The sequence below is a fragment of the Salmo salar genome, chromosome ssa24 (assembly GCF_905237065.1).
Source record: "Salmo salar chromosome ssa24, Ssal_v3.1, whole genome shotgun sequence".
Taxonomy (NCBI): domain Eukaryota; kingdom Metazoa; phylum Chordata; class Actinopteri; order Salmoniformes; family Salmonidae; genus Salmo; species Salmo salar.
The window spans coordinates 7,353,219-7,377,366 of record NC_059465.1 but is presented as its reverse complement, the minus strand read 5'-3'; the positions used below and the strand labels follow the sequence as shown (position 1 = coordinate 7,377,366).

Genomic DNA, 24,148 nt, shown 5'->3' with positions numbered 1-24,148 from the left:
CTTGACACAGAGACATAAAAATCATATCTACGAGTTCCTCTGACTCTGGGGAAGTAGATAAAGGGCATCATTGCCAAAATCCCAAATATCCCTTTAAGGGGTCACTTAGTTGTCTACTCTAAGAATTGAGTTAACAGCCTGGGCTCAGGACTATGACATCGGTCCTGTTCAAATACCTTAGAATGCATACTTCCTCCCTTCCTACCTTGATTTTTTCAAGGAAGTGGGGAAGAAGGATGTATTGGAAATGTATTGGAACAAGGCCTTGGTGTTTAGTTTAGTAATCGTCGATCTTGTACTCGTATTTGTAATCGAAGATGGAGTCCGTGAAACTTTCCGGTGCCGACGTTTGCCCCTCTCCTATGAACCACGAGTCATACCAAGCAGTGGTGGGCTCCGCCTCTGCTGTCGTGGGAACCGGCGTGGTCGTCGGGGGCAACGTTTTTGTCGTCTCTGTTGACGTCGATGAGGGGGGCGGTCGAGCCCTATCACTTGCCTTTGCATGTGACGCGTCTCAGAAGAAATCATGAGTTGAGATCTGGGTTTCTCCACATGCCTGTTACCATTGGAGACCGTGTTCCGTCTTGTTCCGCCGTTGCCGTGGCTGAGCAGGCGTATGGGCTTGTTGCCGTGCAGGGCCATGATCTGTGGATGAATAGATATCATTTATATAGTGCTTCAATGGCTCTAAAGTGGCTAATAGGCACTCTAATTGTAGATGTAGCAGTACCCACTTGTTTGATGCGGTCCCAGTTGGACTTGGCCAGGTTAAAGCTGCAGGTAGTTGCCCCTGCCTCGTAGCCCACCACACACAGCTTGGTCAGGGGGGCGAAGCCTTCTGCCCGCACCGTCACACGGTACTCACCTGGGTTCAACAAGCGCCAGTAGTCCCCTGTTACAGCTGTGGAGCAAGCAGAGAGGAGAGGGCTTAGACTGCACACTCAGTAAAGATAGCACTGGCAGGCTCTTGGACGTCCACTGCATGTAGGTTTGTTCAGGGGGAAGGGACAACAGGTTGTTACCAATATCTACCCCAGCTGTAGTTTAATGAATATACCAATATAACAGTGCATAGCGACATTCATGTGTTCACAGCAGTCAGAATGCCAAGGGCAGTAGCCTATGGGACATGGTTAACACAAAGCCACACACTGTACCCACCTGTAGAGACATCATGGTTGATCCCCTCTACAGAAACTGTAGCATTAGCGATGGGGTTCCCCTCATTGTCTTTTACCACGCCCCTGATCCCACGCTGCACCTGGGTGGGGTGAAAACCAGGGTTCAAAAGGTCAGTCACTCTACAGCAGTGGTATACAAACTTTTTCAGTGGGGACCCCATTTTTCCCACAATAATTTCTTGCGATCCCAGAGATGGTTGTCCTTCTGGAAGGTTCTCCCATCTCCACAGAGGAACTCTGGAGCTCTGTCAGAGTGACCATTGGGGTCTTGGTCACCTCCCTGATCAAGGCTCTTCTCCCCCGATGGCTTAGTTTGGCTAGGCGGCCAGCTCTAGGAAGAGTGTTGGTGGTTCCAAACTTCTTCCATTTAAGAATGATGGAGGCCACTGTGTTGTTGGGACCTTCAATGCGGCAGACATTTTTTGGTACCCTTCCCCAGATCTGTGCCTCGACACAATCCTGTCTCGGAGCTCTACAGACAAATCCTTCGACCTCATGGCTTAGTTTTTTCTCTGACATACACAGTCAACTGTGGGACCTTATATAAACAGGTGTGTGCCTTTCCAAATCATGTCCAATTTACCACAAGTGGACTCCAATCAAGTAGAAACATCTCAAGGATCATCAATGAAAACAGGATGCACCTAAGCTCAATTTCGAGTCTCATTGAAAAGGGTCTGAATACTTATGTAAATAAGGTATTTTTTTTCTATACATTTGCAAAAAATTATAAAAACCTCTTTTCACTTTGTCATTATGTGGTATTGTGTGTAGATTGAGGATTTTTTAAAAATTAATTCCATTTTAGAATAAGACTATAACATAACAAAATGTGGAAAAATTCAAGGGGTCTGAATACTTTCCGAATGCACTGTGTATATACAGTATATATATATAGTAATATATATATATATTTTGGCGACCCCAGCTTTGAATACCACTGCTCTACAGCCACACTCCAGGACCGTGTGTGTGTTTGGTATACTCTCAAAATGTGTTAATTGTTTCTATGTGTGTGCATACGTGTGTCTGTGTGTGTACCTGCTCCATGAAGGTGAGCATGGCCTCTCTGTTCTTCTCCCACTCAATGACCAACTCACTCTGATGGGGGAACTTATCACAGCCCAGGAACACTGACAGCTCCAGACAGTTAGTGTGCAGGTAGCTGAAGTCATTCATACCTGAGGATGGAGGGAGAGGGGGGGGGGAAGACAGGTGGCAATGAGAACCTGCAATGCAAATGATGAGCCACCAGAGAGCACCATTGCCCCCAAAACTGGGTCCTTTACTCTGATCAATGTTACATTACAGGTTTCAACCTTTTTGAACTACTGTATGTAATGTCTTAATGAACAGCAGATAACAATGGAATAAAAAAGGGATGTTGTCGGTCCTTACTTCCTGTGACGGGCTGCCACTTGGCGCGATTGACGATTCCAATGCCTCCAGTGATGTCATCGCCGTGACAGGAGCCGTGGGAAGTGTATGTCATCGACAGGTGAGTAGAGGCATAAGAGATGGCCAACCACCTATAACACACACAAACACACACACACACACACACACACACACACACACACACACACACACACACACACACACACACACACACACACACACACACACACACACACACACACACACACACAGTCAGATAGGGTAATCTGATCCTAGATCTGTGGTTAACTTGGGCTCCCGAGTGGCACAGCGGTCTAAGGCACTACATCTCAGTGCTAGAGGTGTCACAACAGACAATCTGGTTTGAATCCAGGCTGTATCACAACTGGCTGTGATTTGGAGTCCCATAGGGCGGTGCACAATTGACCCAGCGTCGTCCGGGTTTGGCCGGTGTAGGCCGTCATTGTAAATAATAATTTGTTCTTATCTGACTTGCCTAGTTAAATAAAAACATTTACTTTATGCTACACACCTGAAAAAGGAGGCGTCTGCTGTGGCCCTGGGTTCATCCTCAGGCTCTGCGTACCCCCCTCTCCCTCTGTCATCCTCCTCTTCCTCTTCCCTGTGGCCATAGCCATGTCCCCTCCACTCCTCCTCCGGCTGCTGGTATCTCCTGTTATACTGGTCTTCTTCTCGCTGCTGGTATCCCCTGTTCCACTGGTCTTCTTCTGGCTGCTGGTATCCCCTGTTCCACTGGTCTTCTTCTGGCTGCTGGTATCCCATGATCCACTGATCCTCTTCCGGCTGCTGGTATCCCCTGTTCCACTGGTCTTCTTCTGGCTGCTGGTATCCCCTGTTTCTATGATCTTCCACCGGCTCCTCAAACTCCTCGTACCTAGAAGAATGATTTAAATTGAGTTGATTGTTTATTTGCTTTCATATCATTATTACTCCTGCCAAAAATAGCAAGAGTGCAGGAAGAGAAAGAGCCTCGTACTGTCTCTTCTTGCGGCTCTGTGCCCTCTCTATCTTGCCCTCTCTGGTGCTGGCGCCGGCGGTCTTGGTTAGGCGGTGATTGTCGTAGGGGTACGCCACAAACCTCTCTCCCCCCTGGAAGTTGGCCCCCAGTACGAATGGGTGGCTCTCCATCCACAAGATGATGGCTCGAGTCTCCACAGCAATCTGCAGGACAAGAAGAACAAACAGCAGCCATCTTTTTTTATTTAACTAGGCAAGTCAGTTAAGAACAAATTCTTATTTACAATGATGTTCTTCCCCGGCCAAACCCTAACCCGGAGGACGTTGGTCCAATTGTGCGCTGCCCTATAGGACTCCCAATCACGGCCGGATGTGATACAGCCTGGAATCGAATCAGGGTCTGTAGTGACACCTCTAGCACTGAGATGCAGTGACTTAGACCGCTGTGCCACTCGAGTCCCCTTGTTAAGTTGATAAACAGAGAAATGGACTTCCTTGTACTGTCTCTGCTCTTCACACCATCTACATTTCCTTCCCTCCTGTTTCTCCCCTCCTGTCTTCATCCCCTCCCTTTCTCCCTTACCCTCCCTCCCTCCCTCCCTCCCTCCCTCCCTCCCTCCCTCCACACACCCTGTCATCCCCCTCTTGATCTGCAGGGATCTTGACATGGTGATTGGGGGTCAGTTTGGGCACCATGCCCTTGTCCTCGGCCTCCCACAAAACCCTGTTCAGGTCAGGGAAGTTCTGGAAGATGTCATGGCCGTCCTCCGTCCAGTGGCCTGTTGTCCAACCACTCAGCTCGGAACCCTGTGGTGTCAATGGGACAGGATGTTATGGGTATATGGACTGCATATTTACTATAGTAATATCAACATGTTAAAACCAAACGTCTTAGGATTTACTTGAATGTCTCTAGTCTTGACTTAACATATGAGATATGTTTTCTTCTCTTGAGGAAAATAAAGTTGGGCGCTAGACTGTTCCTGCATACAACAATACGTTCCTACAGGATAACAAGTTGGCTAAATCAGACACTGTCTGGCACCCATTTTCCTTAATAGAAGAAAATAGATTTGCACCCTGGAAGTGTAAAGTATAAATACAGGCTGTATTTCCCTGTAAGGGTCGTTCTTGAATTATGGTAGTATTTTGGAATGGCATTTTGGAAAACAATTACTTGATTTTTTTATTTAAATGTAGTTGGGTACATCTTCCCATTCTAAATCAACTAATATGGTAGCTTAATGATTTAAAATATGTTTTTACCATTATGATAACATTGTGCCACCGGTGGAGTAGTAACACCAATGAGGATTTTCTGAAATGGAGGCCACAAATGCTCAAATCTAAGGTCAATCCTTTAAAAATTATTTACTAAAGTGATTAATTATTTCCATTTATTTAAACTGGCTGACACCAAGTGACGCAAAATGATGAATGAAATTCTCAAATTTATGACATACTGAAAGGTCGTGATAAGCTAATCATTTTCTTTAAGATAGAACCCTCCCTCAATAACAGTTTGCCACGGGAAAAAATGCTCAAGGTCCTTGTATATCTTTGTAATCAGCGATTTTCAAAGTGGTAACACCAATGACATAAAACTGAGGGACACACATTATACTAGTAAAACAATAGGTGTTTTTATTGATCTACAGCAAGAGTATTCAACTCTTACCCTACGAGGTCCAGAGCCTGCTGGTTTTCTGTTCTACCCGATAATTAATTGCACCCACCTGGTGTCTCAGGTCTAAATCAGTCCCTGATTAGAGGGGAACAATGAAACAATACAGTGGAACTGGCTTCAAGGTCCAGAGTTGAGTTTGGGAGGTCTAAAGTAAACAATATTAAATACTTTTGTTTACTGTCTAGCATTCAAAATAATAGATAGATACAGTATCTCTAAACCCCAAAACATGTCACTACACCCCTAAACATCGCCAATGGGGCAAGCCAATTTGCTAGCCCCCAGTAGTTTCAACAATGCATACAAATAGTTGTTTTGCAGTATAAAGGACTTACATATGTTTTCTTATTAAATAACAGTGAAATAAAATTAGAATGTATTCTTTTTAATGTTTTTGTCATTTTCTATTGTTTTTACATGGTGCCAAAGTCAAGGGACAACATTTACCACCGCAATTCAAGAATGAACCGTATAATATCCAGTACTGACCACTGTGAGGGCCTTCTCCTGCCCATCAGGGTTGAGTGAGGGCACCAGGTGGATACGTATTCCCCTCCACCAGGCGGCGCACTCTGGGGTTGCCATCATTGTACTCCTTACACAGGTACTGCAACAGAAGAAGAACCATCTCCCGCCCCGTCGCCTCGTTTCCATGGAGACCGGCCGTGTAGCGGAACTCCGGCTCACCTAAGGAGAAAAACACAGATTGTCATTGTCTTTCCATGCTTGAGCGGACACGAGTACAGAGCTTTCTATGAAAGTTCGCCTGGAATAACAAAGTGGTGCAGTTAGCCTTGAATAACTAATGGGTGCATGTTCTGAAAACTGTGGACACAGACACAATATTGGTTTCATCCCACCTATCTCGTGTTCTGTGGGGTTGCCTGATATCACCATGGCCAGGATGTCCAGTCCGTTGGAGCTGCGACCCAGGCTGTACATACTGGTGATGTTGGGACACTCCTCAGACACAGACTTCATCATCTACCAGAAGAGACACACAGGGGAAAGCAGCAGTTACCAGCCCTGGCCCGGGACACCTTCAGTGAGTCTGTGCAAGTCTTTGTTCAAGCACAACAAATCTTATTAAATGAATCGCCAAAGTGTCAAGACAGAGTTGAAGTCAGTTGTCACAATCCGTCAGACAAAACATTAGACCTGATTCAAGTTCAAACAGGTGGTACTGATGACCTTAAGGTTTGAAGTCCCCTGAAATGGGAATGTTCCGTCTCACCGTGACCATGTCTGAGTAGTTGTGATGTCTGAAGTCCAGGTACTGGACGGGAGTCACCTCATTCTGCAGCCTCTGGTAGGCACTGGTGGGGTCTGAGGAAATGAAAATGCACAGTGTGAATGTTTGCGTGTGTTTTATGTTTTACTATCCTTGTGGGGACCAGAAGTCTAGTAGGGTGGGTGCGTGTGTCACTCACCAGGCAGTGGGCAGCCTAGTACCTCCAGCCTCATACAGCAACTACCATTCCAGCTCTGAGGGATAACTCTGATGTAGCGTGCTAGTATGGGCTCAGCTAACTGATTCAGCACAGGGGTATCCTTATCAGAGTTACCAAAAAACAACTAGAGACAGAGAGAGGGGAGGAGGGGGGTAAAGAGAGAGGGAGAGACAAATATATTTGACATGGTGAACTTTTGTGCCCCATAAAAAGACCTTGAGAGTGAACCCTGGGACCAAAGTACATTTGAAGCAGCGAGGCTGACAGACTCACCCAATCAGAGTAACCGTCATGGATGGTTTTCCATTCTCTGCTGTCATTACTGAATTGCACGTAGTACGATGTCACAAAGTCACTCCTGAAACAGAAAGACGCACACAAATTTTGTCACCATTTTGTCTTTGATATGTCTGAAATTGTCTGTGTGTGTGTGTGTGTGTGTGTGTGTGTGTGTGTGTGTGTGTGTGTGTGTGCGCGCGCGTGTGGTTTGGTTTGGTTTCACTATCCTTGTGGGGACCAGAAGTCCTCACAAGGAGGGTAAAACAAGGAAAAAGGCTATTTTAGGGTTAGAATTAAGATTAAGGTTAGGGATTAGGTTTAGGATTATGTGTGTTAGGGTTAGATTTAGTTTCAGGGTTAGGGGTTAGGGTTAAGGTTAAGGTTTAGGGTTAGGAGTTAGGGAAAATAGGATTTTGATTGGGAACGCATGTTTTGGTCCCCACAAGGATAGTAAAATAAACGTGTGTGTGCTTGTGTGTCTTACTCGTTGCGTGAGTCTCGTCCCTGTGTTATGATCCCAGTAAACTCTGTTGCTCTGCGAGCGTCCATCTCAAACCAGTGAATATTGTCCTCTGGGTTAGGACACCACGCCCCACCATGCATGTCCTCCTCATCATCCGAAGCCTGGAAACCATGGAAACCATACAGTGTTGGAGATGTGGGTAAGGGGGCTTACCGTCAGGTTTGAATTAGTGTGAGGAGTCTACCTGCATGTTGAGTCATGCTCTGTGTTGGCTGGAGCAGTACTGAGACTTAGGGTTAATGTGTGAGGGTTAGTGTATAAGGGTTATGGGTTAGTGTGAGAGGGTTAGACTTAGTGTGTGAGAGTTAGGGTCAGTGTGTGAGGGTTAGTGTGTGAAGCAGGGGCGGAAATCCCGGGGGGGACACGACCCCCCCATCCTGGGAAAAATTTGATTTGTCCCCCCCAATATATCACTGAAACATAACTATGTAATTTAAATAATATTAATAATATGCAATGAAAGCAATTGTGCTTATTATAGACACTTAATAGCGCGTTTTTAAGTTTCAAAAGATTGCGACCCCCCCACCCTTTGCCTCACAATGGTTTGATCCACTGCCAGTTCCTTAGCTTGCTAGGTAACAGAGAGGTCGTATCTACTGTCTGAAAGGCACTCAATGCACGTAACTGACGTGAGGTTAATCCAGTCGATCGCGCACACACACTCTGTGAATATGCAGAGCTAGCGCGCAAATATTAACTATTAAGCTAGCTAGTACCTATTCCATTTATGTGGCGTCGTCAAAGATGGAATCTTTGCTATCGTCAATTTATTCCAAGATCAGCAGGCAGATGATGTAAGTTAGTGCTTCAAAGTCCCTGTGATAAGGTTAGCGATAAACTGAAATCCAAACTGAACAGAACTACACTCTCTTCTACCATTGTCTTAAATATATTTAATGGTCTCGTTGCAAAAGCTAAATTGTCGCAAGGGAACTTTTATTTATTTATTTATTTTATTTCACCTTTATTTAACCCGGGTAGCAAAGATTATAGCAAACACCACTGCAACTGAATTGGTGCTCGCTAGCTTTGCAAATTCAGCTATTGTTGGAAGCCAGCCAATATGAAACAAACTATTAAAATTACAAAAGGTTGCAGCATATGTTGTGTAAATGGTGAACTCATACCGCTGTCAACTCTTGTCATTTTAATCCGTTTCACATTTGCTAGCTACCTTTTCGATCGAAGCCCAAATAGAATGATTGAAGATGATAGAAGCCCATCTCCTACTGTAAATAACCTACACACTGTGTGTGTAGCCAGCCAGGTAGAAAAATGGCAGAAAAATAAAAGACGGACATCAGAGTATTTTTCAATACACCAAAACGCATAGTAAGAACCCTAGTAGCCTAATATCTCAAAGACTAGTTGATAAAATGTTCATAAGAAAGAAATGAAATTCTAATGGAAATGTTTCACAATGATGTCATTAGGCAGAGCAGGCAACAGATGGCACACAGACAGCAGAGTTGGGGACAGATATGCAGGGAGAGAATGGCAGAGACAGGGAGTCTCAGGTAAGTTTGTTGAGTCTTTGTTTGGCAACATTATGAAAGGTTCTCAGTTTTTTTTACTTGTAAAATAGGAACATAATTGGAAAATGAAATGGATAACCCCACTCTCAACTTAAACTGGTGACTGAACTAAGATTTGTTAAAGGCAATGGTATTGCTGTTGTGATTAGTTGTGTAGTTTTGGGTACCGGTAGTTAGGAGTACGGCAAACACCTTATTTCTTTGGTTCCTCAATATACATTTACCATATTACAATGTAGGCTATGTGTTACAGCACTACTTTTGGTGTCCCCCTCAGGAATTGCTCTTGAGAAAATTTCATGTAATTGTCCCCTCCAAAGTTGATATCAGATTTTCGCCCCTGGTGTGAAGTTTAAGGTTAGTGTGTGTGAGGGTTAGTGTGTGTGAAGGTTAAGGTCAGTGTGTGAGGGTTAGTGTGTGAAGGTTAGTGTTAGTGTGTAAGGGTTAGGGTTACCTGTATGTTGAGTCGTGCCCTGGCTTGGCTGTAGCGGTAGTGAGACATGGAGGAGGCCAGCAGCTGGTCTGATTCTATCCTATGAGACTCCATACCCAGGGGAGGACACTCTGCCACCAGGGGAAAACATCTCAGTCACACACATCACAAAAACTTCAAACCACAATGGAAAAGCTCTTAAGCTCTTGCTAAAACTCTTGCTAACCGAGTATTGTATCATTGGATGGTAGCAAGTTACTTACTTTTGGGTTCCTTGAATACGTGTGGTCTCTTCTTGGCTTTGGCCCTCTCTTCCTCTTCCCTCCTCTGCTGAGCTCTCTCTGTCAAACAGCACCATAGTCAATCACTAACTACAATCCCAGTAATAGATTCTCTGTGTGACCGCTTGCGTGCGTGCACGTGTGTGTGTGTGTGTGTGTGTATCGACAAATGCAGTAATGCCTCAGAGGATCCAGATGCCTTCACATTGCAGATAGGAAGGAAACCAGATGTATTCTGTTTCTCCAAATTCAGGAATGTGCTGATTAAATTCAGATTGTTCTTTTTTTCTTCAGTAAATCTAAGACAGGCCGTTATGAAAGTTTGGATACAACAGTGTGCGAATGAGGAACTGTTGTATCCAAACTTTCATAACGACCTGTCTTAGATTTACTGAAGAAAAAAAAATAACAATCTGATTTTAATCAGCACATTCCTGAATTTGTATCCAAACGTTCATAACCACCAGTCACATTTTATGGATAACCCTGCTAAAAGTGTCAATATATCTAACTGGATGAGAAAGCTGTCACATTTTGTATTATATGTGATTTTGTTCTACATACACATGTGAAATCACAGATAGTGGTGGACAGAGTATGCCCCCGTCCCCGTCCCCCACTCTACAAGGTGTCTAAAGCGTTCCACAGGGATGCTGGCCCATGTTGACTCTAATGCTTCCCACAATTGTGTCAAGTTGGCTGGATGTCCTTTGGGTGGCAGACCATTCTTGATACACACGGCAAACTGTTGTGCGTGAAAAACCCAGCAGCGTTGCAGTTCTTGACACAAACCGGTGCGCCTGGCAACCTACTGTAACGGCTGTCTTCTGTAGAAATGGACCAAGGCGCAGCAGGTATGTGAATACTCATCTTTAATAAAATAAAGGAGTAGAGCATCCACTTAACAATTCAAACAATATATAAGACATGAACAGTTTTGCAGGCACACAACACGCAGTGCAAAAACAACTACCCACAAAACCAAGTGACAAACATACTCCTACATATATGACTCCCAATCAGGAACAACGATCCCCAGCTGTTCCTGATCAGGAGTCACAAGACCAACACAGAACAAACACACACACAAGACTGCCACGTCCTGACCCCAAAACTACAACAACAGCTCCATCTGCTGGTCAGGACGTGACACCTACTACCATACCCCATTCAAAGGCACTTAAATATTTTGTCACATATTCAATCCATGTCTCAAGGCTTAAAAATCCTTCTTTAACCTGTGTCCCCCCTTCATCTACACCGATTAAATTGGATTTAACAAGTGACATCAATAAGGGATCATAGCTTTCACCTGGATTCACCTGGTCAGTCTATGTCATGGAAAGAGCAGGTGTCCTTAATGTTTTGTTCACTCAGTGTAATCTCCCATAGACAAAAGTCCCTGGTTCCATTCTGATTATACATTTAGCTGGTTCTACTCTCCTCGCTGTACAGGAGGTACAGTACAGAATGGAACATGTGGCAACAGCTGTTGGTTCTTATCCCGAGTGTTCCGATCTTCATTCTAAGCTCGTGATTTCAACATCTCTCCCCTCCATTACTGTTAGACTCGCTACTCCTCTGTTTCTATCCCTTATGTTGTTTTTCCCTCATCTTTCCTTCCAGCATGTTCTGTAACCTCTCTTTGCTGTCCCATCTCTCCCTTTCTTTCTGCTCCAGCTCAAAGCTTCTTCCATGCACCAATACAGGTTAAATAGGTTTACATTTAAGTCATTTAGCACACTCTGTTATCCAGAGGGACTTACAGAAGAATTAGGCTTACGTGCCTTGCTCAAGGGCACAGTAACAGATTGTTCACCTAATTGACTCAGGGATTCGAACCAGCGACCTTTCCTTCCCTCACAACACATTTCTATGGTTCAGATTTGTCCTATTCTAGATAGAATTAACTTTTGACCCTCGTCTTAGCAAGTGAAGCCATACTGAAGCTTCACAGCTACATGTTTGCAATGCCCAGGTAGAGACTGATATCTGTGTTTCTTTCCTCATTCGCTTTAAGCGGAAACATGAACCATTAGGGACTGATATTCTTCCACTACATTATGAATCTCTGAGTGACGTGTTCATCTGCTTGACTGGGAGCTTTGACAGTGCAAAGTATGACATTGCAGTGTTACTATGTTTTACTTGCAATGACTCCGATATGTGGTTGTTTTACCTACCTTAGTTTAATGGACACAAAAGAATGCTGGCTTGTTTGGCTGACCCACCTGCTGGGTTGCAGACATTGGGTCACTTTGTTGTTTTGTAAAAAAAAAAAAAGGTTTTTTTATTTTTAACCTTCCATTATAGAGTTTTGCTTTGATGTGGATTGAGGCCTATACTGTACATTCATATCAGTTGTGTTCCTCAATTGTAGTCACCTTTCCTATTTCTAATGTGGGATTGTGTTTCTGTGCCTAATTGGAAACTAAAAAACTATGAGCAAACTAACCTATGTAATTGTACATGGAAATGGATTGTGATGACACCCATGAATGAATGCTGCACAATGTGCAATTTTTTAAATTTTTTATCAGGGATAAAATTTGATTTGAAAAGAATTAAATTGTTTGGTGAAATATGCATAAAAGGAGAGTGATTGCCCATAATTCTGCACTTTAGTTTACTTTTGTACTTCCAATTTTGATCATGATTTAGTGAATGCAAAGAAAATGTTTTGATCTACTAGGCTTTTTAAAAGAAAGACTAACTTTCTGTTTTGTCTGTTTGGACAAAAGTATGGTTGAGTTAATGTTTTTGCAGGGCAGTTGTGTTCTTTTGATGAATGTATTTGCAATTTTGATGGTATAATATAGTTTTGATTAATGTATTTATGTTTTGAGAAGGCAACTATATTTTGAAAACGCATTTACTGTTTTGCAAAAGGGAGTTCTGTGTCTTGTGGACTTTGTTTAAAAAAATCAACAACATGATCCTAAAATTGCTCGTCAAACCAGAATGAAAGTTAATAAAAACCCAACTGATCGTTAAATTAATGTTTGGGTAATCCCAACAACCCAACATGTTGAGTTATTCACGCAACCCAATCGGTTGACTGGGTCAAAATAACCCAGTGTGAATTCTATCCAATATTTACACAGCGCTGGGTTACCAAAAACCCCAAATTGGGTTGTTTTTAACCCAGAATTTTTCTGTGAGTGCATTAACTGTAAGTTGCTCTGGATAAGAGTGTCTGTTTAATGACCAACATGTAAATGTTACTGTATAATGTGAAGTATCTACAACTGAAGATAGATAGATCACAGTCCTTCAGATCATAATGGAAAAAAGGCTGTGCACAATACCTCTATCCTCTCTCTCCTTTTCTTTCCTTTGGTTCTCTCTCTCCTCCTGTTTTTTCGCTGTGGTAAACAAAGGAGGGAAAAACAATCATGGATGAACTTGAGGTTACTTTCCCCCACCTCCCCATTACATGTAACAGTATACTGTGTATGCGGGGTGTTTTCAGTGGAGTGAAACATTTAGAACGTTGCAGCTAGAATAACAGATAACGTCATGATTTCCTATTGTACCTGACAGACAATCATAATATACACAAACATTCTATAACGTTTTCCCCTCCTGAACAGGCCCAGGTGTTTCTTAAGGTTTGCCACATGACAAAGTGTTTGAAGGTGTAATAATCTTGATCTGACTGTTGTTTGCTCCAGTTACTTGGCATTTTCTTATTTGGGAGTTTGGAACATCAGCTGCCAAAGTCTTGCTTAACCCAAACTTAGACAACAGACCATATAATTGAAACAGTATACACTTCTTTTTTTTCATTCTTGTGGGAAATGAGAAGTGTAGGCCCATTACTTTTGACTCTGTGGTAAAGGGCCAGTTCTTTATTCTTTATTGTGTCTAATCTTTATTTCACCGCAGGGTCCCATTGAAATGAAAAACATATTTCTAGTGAAGATTTGGCCAAGGGTTTATTTTACAGTGCAGAGTGCATGTGTGTGTGTCAGTGTGTTTTAGGTTTTACCTCACAAGGATAGTAAATCAAGGAAAATACAGACAAGTGGAGACATTTCGCAGTGTTATGTTTAGGGTTGCAATTATGGTTAAGGTTAGAATTAGGTTTAAGTGTTAGGTTTAGGGGTTAGGGTTAGGTTTAGGTTCATGGTTAAGGTTAGGGTTAGGGGTTAGGGAAAATAGGATTTTGAATGGGAATCAATTGTTTGGTCCCCACAAGGACTGTGTGTGTGTGCCCGTGTGTGTACATACTCTGTCCACCACTATGGCCGTAGTCATACTCCTCGTACCATGGGCTTTCATAGGTGGGTGGTGGTGTAACAAGCTCCTCTGTATTGGAAGGAGAAAACACAAACACATCACTCCAGTAGCCTAGACTGAGTAGCACACTGTTTCTGCTTTGATTCAACAGTACATAACTGCCATGGCAAAACCACAACAACCTGGCTCAAGCAGAAACAGACTGGCAGCCTGTCTAGTAGTACTAATCTATTTTTACTAAACAACATAACAGAGAGAGTCTCTTTGGTTTAATGTGTGCCTTCCAAAGCTCTCGGAAGCTAAAATGCAGTATGTAGTTTCAAAACATTAATACAGTAATTTTCTACTACAGTGATGGTGGAACAGAGCCTTTATTTCTGCATCCACAACAGACACTCTCTGTTTGGACCCACATAAAGCTAGCATAACACGCTGCCTGTTATTTGCCTAGTTAAATGTTTAATTTAAGTTTACAAGGAATATAACAGAGCAGCCATCTTGTGAAAGGCTTCTTGCTCAAAAACAAAACCATGAAAAGCCGTTGACTGTTTTGAACTACACTCTCACCCACTCGCTCTCCTCTAAAAAGCAGGGTGATGATCTAGCCTCCTACTCTGATGTCATTCCCTGGACTAAGAGCTCTATTCAATCTGATCCGCTTTAGCCGACATCAGCATAGAGATTGTTTTGGCGATGTTGGAGGTGGAACTGCGTTAGAGCTATCAAATCCACAAGCGTCTCCAGGCATTATGCCTAAAGCAGACATTGGCATTGGCTGCACAGAGTTGCATTAACCTCTACGGGATCGGTGTCCCTAAACCGTGACGGTTGTTGCTAACATGCACTAATGTGACTAGAATGACATTGTAAGTAACAGACAACTTTCCAGGACATAGACATGTCTTATATGGGCAGAAAGCTTAAATTCTTTATAATCTAACTGCTGTGTCCAATTTACAGTAGATATTACAGTGAAAAAATACCATGCTATTGTTTGAGGAGAGTGCACAACAACAAAACACTTTTATCACGGCAACTGGTTTGATACATTCAACTCTGAAGGTAAATAATGTACTTACATTCAGTATTCTTGCTCTGATTTGTCATCCTGAGGGTCCCAGAGATAAAATGTAGCAAAGGTTTGTTTGATAAAATACATTTTTATATTGAAATCTAGAAACTAGGTTCTACAGTTAGACCCCTTGCTGTCTCCGAGTGCCATTATTTCTATATAGCCTACACTTTCTCGTCCTGAAATTCTTATGTGAGTGGGATGGGTGTGGCTTCGTGACAATGATCAAGAGCAGCTGCTCACCGATTTGACAGCTCCAACGCAGTTAAACCTCAGACACCGCCAAAACATCAGCTGATCTGATTGAATCTAGGTCTAAGCATATGGTTTACAGGATCTACTTCCACACTATAAACCCTAAAACAGCGGTTGTTTTTCATTCTTAGGAAGGAGGAATAGCAGCATACAATGTGGCCCTCTAAACGGTGACTGATTGACCGACTGACTGACTGATTGACTAATTGAGATGTAAGTCACCTGTAACAGCGTAGCTCCAGTCATCTTTCTCTGTGGGGACGACCTCTTTACCATCAGGGAAAGGAAGATTCTCGGGCACCTCGTCTGTTATTGGAGAACGGAGAAAACGAGAAAGTGAGAATGGAGATCTCAGAGAATAAAGAGAGCACAAAAGAGAAAAGAGAGAGCAAGATCGAAGAGGCACATGAGAGTAAGGAAGGAGGCAGATGGAGAAGTAAGAGTAGAGAAATCAGAGAAAGGAGAGGATGAGAATGGAGAGAGATGGTGGAGTGGAAACAGAGAGAAATGGAGAGGTGCAGGAGAGTGAGATACTGTAGGAGTGGAAATCTGGTAGGGTGAAACAGTAGTGGAATTATGGACACAGTAAAAGTAATGAAAACCTGTTGCAGCTATAACACAAAGAACAGATGAGCTGAGCTTTGCTGACAAACCTTCACATGAGATGAGATTTTCATCATATAAGGTGGAAAACCTGATTCATTGGTTAAAGAGTCCAGTTGGCAAATATCATAAAGGGTTCCATTTAGAGTGGATCTGGAGGAGAAATCCAGAGATAAAAAGTTGTTTTTGAATTTTAACCCTATCCCAAACCTTAAAATCGGACACCTCGAGTGCATAGAGGAGTTCTGTGTCTATAATTCTTAAAATAATTGTTATGCTTTTTGTGAACGTTTATCGTGAGTAATTTAGTAAATTATTAGCAAATTCCTCCGGAAGTTTGCGGGGGTATGCTAGTTCTGAACGTCACATGCTAATGTAAAAAGCTGTTTTTTGATATAAATATGAACTTGATTGAACAAAACATGCATGTATTGTATAACATAATGTCCTAGGTGTGTCATCTGATGAAGATCATCAAAGGTTAGTGCTGCATTTAGCTGTCTTCTGGGTTTTTGTGACATTATATGCTAGCTTGAAAAATGGGTGTCTGATTATTTCTGGCTTGGTACTCTGCTGACATAATCTAATGTTTTGCTTTCGCTGTAAAGCCTTTTTGAAATCGGACAGTGTGGTTAGATAAAGGAGAGTCTTGTTTTTAAAATGCTGTGAAATAGTCATATGTTTGAAAAATGGAAGTTTTTGTATTTTTGAGGAATTTGTAATTCGCGCCACGCCTATCATTGGATATTGGAGCAGGTGTTCCGCTAGCGGAACGTCTAGATGTAAGAGGTTAATCCTAGACCCTGGGTCTCGACCCCGCCCTGTGCAACTGGGTCCTGGACTTCCTGACGGGACCCAGGTGGTGAGGATAGGTAACAACATCTCCACCCCGCTGATCCTCAACACTGGTGCCCCACAAGGGTGCGTTCTCAGTCCTCTCCTGTACTCCCTGTTCACCCACGACTGCGTGGCCATGCACGCCTCCAACTCAATCATCAAGTTTGCAGACGACACTACAGTGGTAGGCTTGATTGACACTCAATGTCAACAAAACAAAGGAGATGATCGTGGACTTCAGGAAACAGCAGAGGGAGCAGCCCCCTATCCACATAGACGGGACAGTAGTGGAGAGGGTGGAAAGTTTTAAGTTCCTCGACGTACACATCACGGACAAACTGAAATGGTCCACCCACACAGACAGCGTGGTGAAGAAGGCGCAGCAGCAGCATCTAATTCTGATGTGAGACTGTGAGAGCTGGTAGGTTATACACCTATAGTACACGTTTAAACTAATAGCTAGTATTTAAAAAAAAGACTTTGATAATAATTTTGAAGTAGTTAGTAAAGTTAATTGAAATTAGTATTTTTTGTCATTGATGCCTTGGTTCCATTCATTCATTCATTCATTCATTTATTCCATCCATAGACCGTATACATACACTGAGTATACCAAACATTAGGAACACCTTCCTAATATTGAGTTCCGCTAAATTATACTGATATTTCAGTATTATCCTTATTTATACCACAGCGTTGTTGACTACTCGTTTCTGATTGGCTAGAAAGGCATTCTGTGTGTGATTTTAAAATAATCGATTCAAGGACATACTGTACATCTGATGTAATAGCAGCACGAATACTGACCATGAAGATTGCTATTTTCCCATTTCCTATAATGGAGGATCCTGCTTTCTGGCAATAACAGCCTGTAGTACCCTGGTCGACCTTGAACTTCATGACTTCAATGAAAGGGGCAAGTCGTTTCTCCCCTGATTCATTCATTCATTCATTCATTCGGTCAATGAATCATTCATTTTAGGACACAGAGGGGGATGAAACATACATCTGGCGTCCCAGTAGTCCTCGTCTCCCTTGTCCACCTTTCCATCCACCACAGGAGTGGGGGGCGTGGCCATTGGGTCCTCTCCCTTCCAATAGTCATCTTCTGGGTCGACCACTGGGCCTGCGGGCTCCTCCTCATCTGGCTTCCAGTAGTCATCCTCTATCAGAGGGACAGATGGACAGTAGAGGTAACTTTATTAGTGTGGAGATTTTTTTAAGCTAGATATAAAACAAAATCCACATGGTTTTTCAAGGTACAAATAAGATCATAAACAAAGTGGCTCTGCTATAAAGTGTTGAGTGGTATTTGAACACTGAGGCACCGGCTTCAGAGAAATTCTATAATGGTTTGTCATCTGTACACATGGTCTCACCGTTGTCTGGGTAGGGGTAGTCTGGGTATGGGTCAGGTTCTGTGGGAGCTTCAGATGGGACAGAGATCAAAGGATTACAAACAACTTTGTTACTCACACAATGCAAAGCCAATAAAAAAATCTAATCAACCAATTCTAGTCCGTTTTTATTGAAAACGTTGATTACAGTAGTAAAGTGGTGTGTTACTGCATTACCTGCTTCTGTGTACACCTCTGTAGTAGTTGTAGGTGGTGGTGTGGTAGTTGTAGGTGGTAGTGTGGTAGTTGTGGGTGGTGGAGTTGTAGGTGCTTCTGTCCGTGGCTCCTTTTCTTTGCCCTTCTTTGGCTTTTTGTCTGCTTTAGGCTTCTTGGTGGCCTTGGGCACTTTGGGCTCCTTGTTCTTCTTGTCTTTCTTGTCTTTCTTGTCTTTCTTGTCTTTCTTGCCCTTCTTTTTATCCCCTTTGCCCTCCTCTTCCTCTTCGGCTCTCCTGACCCTGGCTTGGTGTCAACGGGGGAAAGGAAAGTTAATAAACTTGGTCATTTTGACATATTGATTCCTGAGGGTCAAATGTCAGGTTTAACAGCACATAACAATCCTATAGCAGTCGGATATGCCAGGATATGACAAGATGGCATTCAAACAAAGGCTATACATCAACACCAACTCTCTGCTACTGAAGTAGACTGATGAGAGATAGAGAGACAGATAAACAAATAGAAATAGAGTGATAGAGTGAGAGGGGGCAGAGAGAGATGGTGACAGAGGAAAAACAGTGGGAAACAAAGACAGACAGACCGAACTCCCGGACCAGACAGGGGATGGGGAAATCTCCCAGACAGAATCACTCTAGCAGGGGGCACAGCTGAGCTAACGGGGGGCGGGGGGGATGTGTGACTGAGAGGAGATGACGGTGTCCTGTGCTGAAGAAAAGCTACTCTGTTCGCATGGTGAAACAACAAGGTCCTCTACTCACACACACACACACACACACACACACACACACACACACACACACACACACACACACACACACACACACACACACACACACACACACACACACACACACACACACACACCAAGGAGAGGGACTGCAGTGATATCACCACACCCAAGGTCAAGGAGATCTCATCTGGGTTTATGTAAATGTTTCTACATTATGTCACATGGCATTAAAACATTCCATAATCACGTGTTTTTTTCTGTCTGATGTGTAAAGGATAAAATATAAAGATTTTCTTCTTTCTGCCACTTCCTCTGAATGTACATATTTACAGTATGCTGCATGCTACGTAAAGGATGTGTATATAATTGTGCTCTTGTGCTACTTACTGATGGTGCTGCTTATATCGCCACGGAGGGCATTGTATTGTATTGTATTGTATTGTTTTGGGGAACTGATAAGAGAATTATCTAATAAAGGTAAATGAATCAATAAACCATGATGAATTATTAGTCATACAGCATGGTTAATGAATAATCAATGTAATGATCAATGTAGTGATCGATTGGTCTGATTAGTCCCAGAAAGTCCAGGAACCACTGGAGAGGGAAAGAAATGTGTGTATGTAATTAGTGTAGGGAGTAGGGGACAGATGGTAAAGGCAGTAAAACTTCAAAGGGTTCCTAACCTTGAGGGAAAGGAACAGGCTGAGCTAGATAGTGATAAACAGTGTGGGAAGTCAATGGGGGATGCAGGTCACCAACAGTTTGTGTGTAAATGCATGTGCATAAGTAAGCAAGAACTATAAAATGACTGTTTTGTTATCCTGACCTCAGAACGTTCTCTGAATAAAGCTACAGAAACCTTTTGCAGAAAGCTGAGTCCTTGCCTAATTATTTAACCCATTGTCTTACAAACCTTGGGCATTAGTCAAGGCGAATTGATTATTGATTATTATCATCAAGATATCAAATTATTCTATCAGGAACAAGAAGTTGTGTAACTACAGAAGTCAGTGGAGTGTATTCATTGGTATTTCCCTCTCTCTATTCGTGGCTGTTTGAATACCTGTGCCAGTGACCTACAGTTGAAGTCGGAAGTTTACATACACTTAGGTTGGAGTCATTAAAACTTGTTTTTCAACCACTCCACAAATGTCTTGTTAACAAACTATAGTTTTGGCAAGTCGGTTAGGACATCTACTTTGTGCATGACACAAGTCATTTTTCACTTATAATTCACTGGATCACAATTCCAGTGGGTCAGAAGTTTACATACACTAAGTTGACTGTGCCTTTAAACAGCTTGGAAAAATCCAGAAAATTAAGTCATGGCTTTAGAAGCTTCTGATAGGCTATTTGACATCATTTGAGTGAATCGGAGGTGTACCTGTGCATGTATTACAAGGCCTACCTTCTAACTCAGGGCCTCTTTGCTTGACATCATGGGAAAATCAAAAGAAATCACTATTTTTTTGACCTCCACAAGTCTGGTTCATCCTTGGGAGGAATTTACAAATGCCTGAAGGTACCACGTTCATCTGCACAAACAATAGTACGCAAGTATAAACACCATGGGACCATGCAGCCGTCATTCCGCTCAGGAAGGAGACGCGTTCTGTCTCCTAGAGATGAACGTACTTTGGTGCGTAAAGTGCAAATCAATCCCAGAACAACAGCAAAGGACCTTGTGAAGATGCTGGAGGGAACATGTACAAAAGTATCTATATCGACAGTAAAACGAGTCCTATATTGACATAACCTGAAAGGCCGCTCAGTAAGGAAGAAGCCACTGCTCCAAAACCACCATAAAAAAGCCAGACTACATTTTTACTAGGATTAAATGTCAGGAATTGTTAAATGTATTTGGCTAAGGTGTACTGTATGTAAACTTCCAACTTCAACTGTATCTGTGGAACAGAGGCTGTGTATTCATGTCATATTCATGTGTATTCAATATTCCTCTCCATTAGTAACCCAGTCAAACTGTAATGGCATGCTGTCAGAGCATCATCAACATTGTCCTGTCCCTGTCCTTAAGAAATATGTAGCCTGTAACAGTAGTAGTAAGTTTTTGTAACGTGTGGGTGCAGGAATCAGGCGCAAAGAGCAGAGGGTAGGACGAATGCAATTTAATACAGGACTGAATACAGTCACGCCAATACACTAGGCGCAAAACCCAGACCGGGCCAAAACAGGACCCACTACAGTACTGCGTAAAAGCAAATAAACACATCCACCAACACTACACTGGAGAAACAAGCCCGCACAACAGCAAGCGGGCATTGCCAGCTTAAATAGCTCCTAATCAAACCCCAACAAGGAACAGGTGAAAACAATAAGACTCAACCAAAAAAAGGGAAAAAGGGATCGGTGGCAGCTAGTAGACCGGTGACGACGACCACCGAGCACCGCCCGAATAGGAAGGGGAACCGCCTTCGGTGGGATTCGTGACAGTTTGTGGTGCACCATGTAACAATGTGTACCCACAAAATAGTTATACAGTACCTACTAGCTAATGTAATTACCATGTAAATACAAGGTTTTAGTGCAATTTAATTGGGAAATTGGACTGATTAAACCAACAGATGTGTGTGCTGAAGTTTACTCCATGTTAAGCTGTGAATCTCAGAAAATATAAGTGGACTGTACAAATCTGTCTCCAAGATGCTGAACTCAGAGCCCAGCCAGGTCTGTTACTGCAGAAGACTGAAACTTCCCCAGTCCCAGGTCTACTCTGCTTTGGGCCAAGAGACAGTCCAGGTATGAGTGAGCTGGAGACAGACAGGTAAGAGTACTGTATGGTAAGAGTACTGTATGGACACTGTTGGACTTGTCATAGTGACTGAAAGGTGTGTGTGGGTAATTCAGGAAACTGCTGGCTTCTTTCAAGACCAACACTCTCCTCCACCTGCCTTGTGCCCTGTCCCCTGTGCCTGCCTGATGATGTCATATAACGTTCTACAATCCTCGTCCTGGAAGGAGGCATCTGTTCCAGCCCAACAACCAGACACTGTTGATGATTCTACTACTAAGGTTTTGATCATTAGCTGATACGATGATAAGATGTGTTATTGCTGGGCTGGAACAAAGGCCTGTACTCCAGCTGAATTGGGTCCCATCTAGTAGGTAAAACCATCCATGTTTCTAGCCACAACTCAGATGGGACCCAATTCTCCACTTAGTAACATATATAGCATTATAATATGAATGTTCCTACTAGGTAAAATCTGGTTGAATCAACGTTTCCATGTCATTTCAACCCAAAACTTCAATGTGATAACTTTGAATCAACGTGGAAAACTGATCGGATTTGCAAAAATTCTTCAACATAAGAGAATTTTGTAGTTTTTTCATCAAACTTTTAACCTCAATGACAGGGTGACATTTTTGGCTGAGTTGAATTCACACTAGTTGACAACTCAACCAAATGTAAATAAAAACTAGACGTTGAACTGACGTCTATGTCCAGTGGGTTGGCTTCGTTCTTACCTGGTAGGGCATCCTCCTCTGTGGCTCTCTTTTCCTTGCTAGTCTGGCTTTGTGTCTCTGTGAGATCCTCTTCTTTAACTGGTTCATCCTGGGACTCCTGTCTATATAGGGCCTCCATCCCTATCTCCTCTACAGCCTGGCCTAAAGAGACAATGCCTCCTGCACTCTCCCCTGCTCTGGGCAGTAGCACACAGAATAGGGCCAGCAGAACCAAACACACCACTGCAGTATGACCTCCCATCCTCCTTACTCTACCTGCCTCAGGATTCTACCTCAATGTTCCACTGAAAAGTTCCAGCTCAGTGTTCCGATTAAGTATTCCAGCTCTGTATTCTAGTTCAGATTTCCCAAAATCTTGCTAGAAGTTCCAGCTCAGAAAGCTACTCAGAAATTCTACCGAAGTGTTCTATATCTGAATTATATCACAGAATTCTACCTCTCAGTTTTCTACTCTAGTGTTCCATGCCTTCTCTCCGGTGAGGAAGATTCTGGAGCTCCAAGCCACAGCCAGACACAGACTCACTCAGAGCATGAGGCAGGGCTGGACACAGAGAGAAGAAAATAGTGAGGGAGGGAGGAAGAGGGAGGCAGAGCAGTCCAATTGTCCTGCAATTTAACTAAATGAGATCCACAGCTCTCCTGGAACGACAGCTGAAAAAGTAATGGCTGAGAGAGATATAATCCCCTTCACCTGGCTGATGAGTTGCAACAGGTGCAGAGATCAAAAGGAGATCTTAGCAGCAGCTCACTGGAGAAGCAAGGAGAGGTGAAAAGAGTTTAGTCCAGGAGCAGAGCACTTCTTCCACTTCTTCCGCCTCCTTTCCCCTCTGCAGACTGCCACAAACAGGCAGGAATGGAAAGGGGGGGAGGAGTCGAGGACAGTGTGTTTGTGCTAACAATATTGAAACCCACAAATATTTAAGGTACAGAGGAAAAGTACAGTATAACTACTGCTATACACACCTTATCTATTCACATACTGCCCATACACACCATTCACATACATATTTATAATTTATACTCCTGACTCAGGTCCAGAAGCTAATTTCCTGCAATTATATCAATTTTGCTTTTGTCACGATTCTCTAAGACAGAACCCAGAAGCAGACCAGGACAAGGTGAGTAAAATGAAGGTGAGTATTTATTGGTAGTCTTGATGTGTAAATTGAATAATCCAGGAGACGGAACGGCAGCGGAGGTGAGTTGATGAGAGTGAATGGGTTGATCCAATGAAGTCACTGAATCCACTGACGGCCAGGCAAGGGAGTTGAATGTTCCGGGAGAATGACTGTAGACAGAGTAAATGGGAGTGAGTCACCGGCAACAAGTACAGAATAACAAAACACACTCAGGAAACATGAGGCTGATACGCTGGCACAACATACTGTTCGTTGCTAACGATCCGGCAGGGAATGGATGTCAGGTCAGGGCTTATGAAGAGGTGATGATCAGGACCAGATGTGCAGATGGTTGATGAGATGCAGGTGCGGGCAATCAAAAGTTCTCCCGCCTAGCTTCGTCGCCTGGCAACCAGACAGGGTGCGTTCAGGAACCTCAGACAAAAGACTCCAAAACAAAAAAACAGTCAGCTCAGGCA

General features: G+C 43.1%; 1 protein-coding gene across 1 annotated transcript; it reads right to left on the bottom strand.

The window, feature by feature from the left end:
* LOC106595896 (adipocyte enhancer-binding protein 1) lies at window positions 1–23,384 on the bottom strand. The gene is given in 24 exon segments (XM_045706734.1): window positions 1–645; window positions 735–901; window positions 1,162–1,261; window positions 2,223–2,362; window positions 2,580–2,710; window positions 3,112–3,474; window positions 3,577–3,761; window positions 4,188–4,364; window positions 5,734–5,790; window positions 5,792–5,931; window positions 6,105–6,228; window positions 6,479–6,570; window positions 6,675–6,819; window positions 6,969–7,053; window positions 7,459–7,598; window positions 9,490–9,599; window positions 9,732–9,809; window positions 13,058–13,114; window positions 13,983–14,060; window positions 15,541–15,624; window positions 17,765–17,923; window positions 18,138–18,185; window positions 18,333–18,614; window positions 22,552–23,384. Coding segments are annotated over 24 exon segments (3,468 nt in total). The 5' UTR covers window positions 22,793–23,384; the 3' UTR covers window positions 1–360.
* Window positions 23,385–24,148: the final 764 nt, after the last annotated feature.